General features: G+C 49.5%; 1 protein-coding gene across 1 annotated transcript in view; it reads right to left on the bottom strand.

The window, feature by feature from the left end:
- The window catches only part of JAG1 (jagged 1), a 34,739-nt gene extending 26,680 nt beyond the window's left edge, over positions 1–8,059 (bottom strand). Inside the window, exons 1-2 of the mRNA XM_006921588.1 lie at positions 8,037–8,059; positions 7,323–7,628 (exon numbers count right to left, since the gene is read on the bottom strand). Of these exons, the coding sequence (XP_006921650.1) occupies positions 7,323–7,586 (264 nt within the window). The 5' untranslated portion in view covers positions 7,587–7,628; positions 8,037–8,059. The remainder of the gene's footprint in view (positions 1–7,322; positions 7,629–8,036) is intronic.
- Positions 8,060–8,065: the final 6 nt, after the last annotated feature.

Genomic DNA, 8,065 nt, shown 5'->3' with positions numbered 1-8,065 from the left:
GGAAAGAGTTTCATTCATAACTCAAAACAAGCTTACTGCTCACAGTGACACAGCAGGCCATCTCCGAATATAAAAATATCTTGTGATAGACCCTGCCTTGGAATTCAGCCGAAATATGTTTCATACTCAAAGCGGAGAAGGATTCCATTTCGTTCACTGATAACTGTGGGAAAATGCTCAGAAAGGCAAGCAAAGCCGGGCAAGCTGGGGCACACACCCAGCCCTCTCCCATGAGTGGCCACAGGTCCAAACCCATTGTTGTTGTCGTCAATACTTTATTAGTGAAAGTTTCACCTTATCTACAGCCTCTGAGTTTCCTAGGAATTCCTATAAATTACAAGACTCTTCCCTGAGAGTAGCAAGAAATTATTTCTCTACTGATTTGAGGCAAGCCAAGTCAAAATGAGGCCAGATGTGGGACTGGTTCTGTATAATTAAGCCCTTCATTTGCTGGTCACGTTGAGACCCACGTTCTTCACTTCCACATATTGCTGTAATTAATCCTGATTAGATGTGTTGATACCCAGAGTTTTGACAGACTTGTATAACTGCTAAACACATAATACCTCCAAGAACCACTGAGAGGGATGGCATCCCAGGACTGAGCAGGTGTGGCAACATTAACTCTGCTTCATGCTCAAAAAAGAAGGCATCCTTGGTCTTGCACTTGGAAGACCAAGCTGTCTATCGGCCTTATCCTCTCCAGGATAGGAAAGGCCTCAGAAGCTGCTGACCAACACTGCCCCTCCGGAGGAAGAGAGTGGCACAGAGCTCTAGATGCTGTGTGTCATGATTTTCCATAAACTGCCTTCTTGAAGGTAGATATGGGATGATAGCTGCTTGAATGCAGGGTTGGCAAAAAAAAGCTCTGCCAAAAAAATAGAGTCCTGGACCTTCTCTTCCCTTGTTTCAGAGAAGGGTTTATGGTTCTAGGACTCACCTCCTGGGTCATGAGGATTTCTCCTGCCCAACCTTCAGAGAAAAGGATTCCCTTTCAAGGCCTCTATTAGGAGGCACTCTTACCACCCACTCCATCCCCACTATAGATTGACAATCAAGATAATTTGACAATGATTATTAGTTGCTAGGAAACTTTAATTTTTCCCAGGCCCACGCTTGACCTCTGTGCATCCCAGAATACACATCTAGACTCCAAGATTCATACCAGGCACACCTTATGCCAAAGTGTGGTAACAAGTTGAAAAATTAGCGATCTGCTATGATCACGTAACACCCAATTAGCCACTGCAAATCTGACCCCAGCAAAGTCCCCAAGCCCTCCAAAGGTCTTGGACAGGGGTACCAGGCAAGGAGAGGGGTGAGTTTAATGAGTTCAAATCCAAAACTCACACAAAAAATAAACAGCAAAATACCTGAATTTTCTTGGTTTTAGACTATAAGGCTCTTATAAAACTGTCACCCGCCTTTCAACTTTTTTCCCCTTAAGTTTGCCCAGAAAAATGACCTGGGCACAAAGCATGAGGGGTGTGAGGCTAATAGACCTTCAGTCTAAGTTTGCAGAGTGAATCATTTCTGCCTCTTCCCAGCTCTAGGCCCAAGGAAATCTGGCTGCGACATAGTGGCAGTTCTCATTCTCATGCAGCAGGAAGGAGGAATGGTCAGCTTACAGATGAACTTTGGGGAGGACCGCCATGGAATTTTACCTTGGAGGGTCCTGGCATCCAAGCCCAAGGCATCCCAGGGCCACAGGGACCCCCCAGCACCTCCTTCCTGCTTTCAGCACTGAGGCCGTGGGAGGGCTATGGGCTGCGCCCATCCCACTCCATGGTGGTTACCTTGGCACCAGGCAGAGTGGTAAGCACTTAATTGCCACATTAAGAAGGGGGATGTAAGAAACAAAGGTAATTGTGTTGGCAGCTGGGAGCTTCCTTTTCCTGGCAACAGTGGCAGCCAAACCAAGCCCTGAGAAGTGGCTGCCTCCACTCCTGCCAAGCTGACGGACACAAACAAACCACCATCCAAACGGCACGCGTGCAGCATCCAAAACCCCAGGCTGCTGCGACAGGCGGACCCGAGGAACTCACACCCTGGGAATGCCCCATGTGCCCACGGGGCTATTGTACAGAGGCACTCAGCCCCGGGTTTGTCTGGGGCCCTGTACTCTGCTGACTCAACTGTCGCTTCCTGTTGCTGGCCCTGTATTAGCATTATTTTTGGAGAGGCCACATTATTCTCTGTAATCCTCATTTCAGTCAGTTCGGCCACACTATTGTCCTGCCTGCGTCTGGGTGGCCAGAGTATAAAATATTCCAGTCACAAACATTAAATAAAGGTGTCAGAGATTCCATGTGTGGGCACACGCTCGCACAACCAATTCACGTATCGTGGAGCTTTGGCCAGGTGAGACATGGAGAAAGGATGATTACCCCACAGCATCCAAGCTAAGAAGACTTTTAGTTATAGAAAGCCAGTTAGTCTGCAGGGCTTGACATTTCAATCAAGTCTGATCTGGTTACAAAGGGTGACTTTCTCATGAAAGCTCACCTCACTCACTCACCAAGAGGGCCACAGAGCTCATATCCAGATTTGAGACTCAATGAGCCCCCACCCCCTTTCTCATCATTACCCTTACCTGTTTGAAAAGCATCCCACTGATAATTAAATGCACCAGTTACAAAAGGGTGGCAAGGTTAATAGATAGAATACCAAGAAGCCAGCCAAGCACAACTGTTGGTTCACACCGAGCAAGCCTGAACAAGAAGCCTTTCTACTTATTTACCAAAAGTGCATAAAAACTGGGCTGAGCTAGTAGAGGGCTCTGAATGTTTGACTATTTACGTACCACTCCTAACCACTGGGAGCTATGTTGTGGAATTTCTTCCCTGCACATGCACTGCGCCAGTGACAAATGTCACTGGCACTATAAAAATAAGGGCTATAGGGTAAGGCAGTCCATACAGTGATCAGAAACCAGAAAAGTCACAACAGGACCACTCAGCTCCCAGGCGGGACATTCTGAACCCAGAACCCTACCCCACCCCTACCATTCTAGAAAACACAAGAATCACTTTCCACGCATCCTAATATATCTTCCTAAAGTTGAAAAATAGTTTAAGTTTTGTTCTAATTTGTTAAACGTATTTAAAAGCTGGAGCCAAGTGTCTCTTTCCTCGGGTCAGAACCTAACCTAGGAGTTGTTGCGAGGGTAGGAACATACCTCCAAAAGCCCACCAAGGAGGAATTCTTAGAAATATTTGCCTTTACGGATTACCGTGCTAATTGTATGTACATCCAGAGATTATGCATTCTGACATTGTAACTAATCTTGAAAGTCTGACAATGGAACCAAGTTCTGGCCCTTCTACAATGGGCCAGTGGCTGCTATGAATCCAGCCAAGGTCTCTGTTTGCATTCCTGTCTTCAGACCAAGACCATGAAGGCTCCTTGTTGCCTTGGCTTTGTTTTATCATACATAACAGTTTTCCTTCACGCTATACCTTCCACTTGCCTTGTATCAAAAGGATCCCTTACCATTCTTAGTTGTAAAGATTTTAGGCAGTATTCGGGTCACTGGTCTTCTGGGAGGCTACACACCTGAGTGGTTGCTGCCTCTTCTCACTCATCCAATTCCCTGAACGGCCTTGATGCCAAAAGCTTCACTGTTCTCTAAAAATGTTCGAAGTCCCTGGTAGAATTATGTGTGGGGAGTTGGTGGGTTGCAAACTCATGCGAATACTGGAGGTTTGAATAATTTGCTAAGAAACAAGACAACAAGGAGGAAGAAACACAGAAGATTATACTTGATAGAGAAAAAATATTAGAAGCCAAGTATCCGAATAAGGATTCCATTTGGAAGCAGCCATGCTGCAGACACTTGGTGCAAAGTGAGCACAGCTCTACTTTTCCCCCAAGGCTGGTTTTGCAATGCAGACATGTCATTTCATTGCTTTCCTCTGAGGCAGGTATCTTAGGGCAAAGGGTGTTTTTCTCCACGCACAGAAAGTCCCTTGCTCTGAGCACGTACACACATGTGTTTGTTTGCATGCATTCTGACCACATGGGTTCCACATACTAGCTGCAGAAATGAGCCAGCCTGAATGAGGACACCATCCCTCTGCCCTCCACGCGTCCACATCTGTAAAGGCTTAGGGACCAGGAAACAGAAGGCAAAGGCAAGGACTTGTCAATTATATTGTGATTAACCTTATGGCATCCAATTTACCCAAAACCCTGGCAGTTGCTCATCCAGGCCTTAAGAGTGAAGGAAGCCAAAGCTGGCACCCCTCTGGTATGCAACAATCACACTTCATTGGATTTTCCTAAAAAAGTAAGTTGATCTCAAGCAAGCCTTTTATCAGTGTCAATGACATTTAAATACGAGGCTGAGAGACCAGAACCCTCGATTGCTTCCCCAAAAGTTTTTCTAGATTCATTTCGATCTAGGGCCAGCAATACATCACTATAGTTAACCAGAATTCTGAGTTCCTAAAAAGCTTTTGGGTCTGGGTAGTGGTAATTATACTAAGGTATTTTTAATAAGCAGGCACTACTGGGATTTAGCACTAAATTTGGAAGGGGCAATGTAACGATTTCAGTGATTTATAAATGGTTATTCACAAATTATTTACCATTGAGCCCAATTACCTCACTATGTATATTACCATGGGTCCCCAGATGCAAAGATCATAAATCAGGCTAGCTGCTTTAAGTCAATCCCCTCGGAGCAGCATTGGTATGGGACTTAGAAGCCACCAATGAAAAGTACCACAAGCCTGGGACAGTAGACACTAAGTGGGACACAATCCGATACTATCCAGCATACAGTCCCACCTCTACAGAGCTGCCCACATGGACACTGGGATGTGGATTATACTTCATATCTGACCAAACCATTTCCTCCTCTTCCTCTCCAGACATGAACAGTTGTTTAACTGGGGAATAATTTCAAATAAGACATGAATTACATGACCTTGTAAACTGACCTTCTACAGTGCCCTCTGAACCACAGCTCTTCCACTGTCAACTAACAGAAATTGTGGCTGCTAGGGGGTTGGGAGTTCAGGTGGCCAGAAGTTCAAGGTTTGATTTTTTTCAAGCTATATATCCTGTATATCTCGAATTCTGTACCAAGTTCACTTATTAGCTATTCAAAGAAATCACTTTGAAATAGACACACTTATTAATATTTAATTACCAAACTGAATTTAATTGTGCTTATTTACTTCCGTACTTATTTGGCTACCTAGATACTTTCACTTCAGTTAATACCCTGGAATCATTCTTGAAAGTTACCGACTAGTGTTTATCCAATCACACTTAAGAAAATTAAAACAATACACCTAAACTCTGGTTTCTCTCGGGAAATAAAGCTTATATTTCACAGCAGGCCTTTTTGGGGCGGCAGGGTGGAGACTTGTTTATGAGTGATACATGCATTTGGCCCAACTTCAAAAGAACCACACTCTCGGTGTAGCCCCTGCGGTCTTCCCCATTCTAGAAAGTCTATTTCATGGTTGGTGACCCGTGGGCCTAAAACCACAGAAGAGCACCAGCAAATCAATCATCTCTTTGCCCTCACACGCTGCTTCCGCTCCTTCCCCATCCAGAACTCTGCCAAGTGTCAAAAGGGGACAGACACACCTTCTAGGTCACTTTCCCCAGCCAGCCTGGAGAACAAGGCTACCTGTTTTTACCCATGCAGTTCTCTGACCCTACTCTTCAAAATGAACCTCAGTAAGGCTTGCTGCTTTTCCACATCACTAATAAGATTCCTTTTATGGTCTTGTAGAAAGCAAGGGGCTCCAGGACTTATCCTCAGCAGGGTGGAACCACCTGCAGGCCCATTCCCCCTAAATTCCACACACACATTCAAGGGCAATCAGCATTCAGACAACTTGGGCACAGCCAAATTAAAACTTTGGCGAACCTCTTTAGCTTAAAGTTCTAATAGGGGATTAACAAACAAGATAAACACGCTTTGTAAAAATGAAATCCCACAACAGAAGCAGCCCTCCATTCTCAGAACTCCACATACGACAGGTTTTTATAAGACGCTTTTAATGGCGAGTTTCTGATAACCGTCTTATCCCCCCGCCTCCCGCCGCCCCCCACAGCAGAGGGCACTTTATAACGTCAGTTCCTGTAAACGTGGGCCTTTTCCTTCACCACAAGCTTCACACACACACACACACACACACACCACGGAAGACATTCTCTCCTGCCCTCCCCAAATTAGGAATCACAGTCCCAGCCCGCGGATAGGAGGCAGCAGAGTGCACCCTATCAGAGCACGTGGTGGAGAGTATTCCCCGCGGCACTGAGCTCCCATCACCACCCACCCCCTAGCACAGGCTAGGCCAAGCCCCAAGGCTGGCAATGAGTCACGCCTCCTGGACAACAGGAGCGGGGCAGAGGGCACCAACATTTTCCCCTTTCCTCCCCTTCTGCAATCGCACCCATCTTCCTTCCACCCATTTCTGGATGTTGCAAGGGCCTTGCTGCAGGGTCTGCCAGCGGGGGCCCAGGCCTCAAGTGACTCTAGGGCGGGGGTCCATTCACTTGCACCCCCAAGGACTGCCTCTAGCGGGCCACCCCTTCCAGGCGCTGGCACGCCCCCGAAGGCTTGCGGGGGCTGTGCGCCCTCCGGACGAGGGTGCACCCCCGCCCTTCCCGGGGAAGTTTGCAAACACAGCTGTTCCAGAGCCCGGGAACCGCTGGAAGTGAGGCCACAAGGCTACACCACGCGGGGGCGAGGGCAGGAAGGGACCGACAGGGGGCGGAGGCTCCCAGGGCAGCAGTTGAGAAGGCTGCGAGACCCCCCCCCCTCCCGCGGACGCCCCCACGCCCTTGCGCCTAGCCCGGAGCGCACCCCCGCACGCACCAAAATCTCCTGGGGAGCAGCGGGAAACGGGTTCCATCCACACCCTCCAGGAAGGACACGCCCGCCCTCCCGGCCGTTCTCGGGAAAGGGGAGGGTGCCAATTTGAACGGCGTTCGAAGGCCAAAACTGAGCCGAGCAGCCTTCCACGGCGCATCAGGTTCAGTTGGTTTAGCAAAGATCATCTGTAATGATCTCCTGGCTCAGGGAGTTACTCTGGGGCCTTCAAGTTGAAAGTTAAACCCGTTTTCCGGGGAGCTTTGCTCCATAACATCTGGGGTTCCCACTTTTGTGCGCTTAGCAAAAAGCGGCGGGGATGGGGCCTGCTGAGGGTCGCTCCCTAAAACCCCACCCTAAAGAACTTTCCTAGTTAGCGCCGCGTTTCGAACCAAGACGCTTATATTCCTCTCGCAAGAGAGAGCAGGGCTCGGCAGGCGCGGGTGCGAATTTCGGCTCGGCCTCTCTCCCTGCGTGGGTCACTCACCGGCCAGGCGAAACTGAAAGGCAGAATGATACGGTTGCGTTCATTGCCGCGGCTAGTCTTGAGGTTGAAGGTGTTGCCCCCGATAACAGGAGTGGACCCGGAGCCGAAGCTACAGGGACCCCCGGCCGTGACGCGGGACTGGTACTCCTTGAGGCACACTTTGAAGTACGTGTCACACTCGTCGCGGGTGCATTTTCGGTCCCCTGGGTTCCGGGCGCCGCCGCAGCAGTTCCCGTTCTGCAGCTCCCCGTTCACGTTCTGCATGGACAGGATCTCCAACTCGAACTGGCCGGAGGCCCCGCACACCTGCCGGCGAGGGAGGGCGATCAGCACCGGGGAAAGTTTTCTTCCAGACGACTCCCTCCCCGCCCACCCCGAGGAGCCCTCGACGCCAAGTGAAAATAATTTTGCAAAACTGGGTGCAAGGACTCAACGTGATTCCCGGGCAGAGAATGCACGAATGCGGGAGAAATCCGACGATTGCCCCGGAAGACCAAGAGCGGAGCGAACGCGCCCCCTGCCCAGCTTAGAGGATACATTTAGGAGGCCGGGGTCTCCCCAGCCCAGGTGCAGCCTCTCCAGCGCAGGGGCCGAGCCGGGAAGCTCAGCGACCGAGGGCTCCTGACCCCGCTAGCGGCACTCAACCGCAGGCGTCCAGGGCGCCACGAGGGAAAGGAGAGGGCGGGCCGGGAGGGAGGCCCAGCGGGCTCCTACCTTGGCTCGCAGGGCGCAGAGCAGGGCGA

This window comes from Pteropus alecto, unplaced genomic scaffold (genome assembly GCF_000325575.1).
Source record: "Pteropus alecto unplaced genomic scaffold, ASM32557v1 scaffold45, whole genome shotgun sequence".
NCBI lineage: Eukaryota > Metazoa > Chordata > Mammalia > Chiroptera > Pteropodidae > Pteropus > Pteropus alecto.
This window is presented reverse-complemented; position numbering and strand designations above follow the sequence as displayed.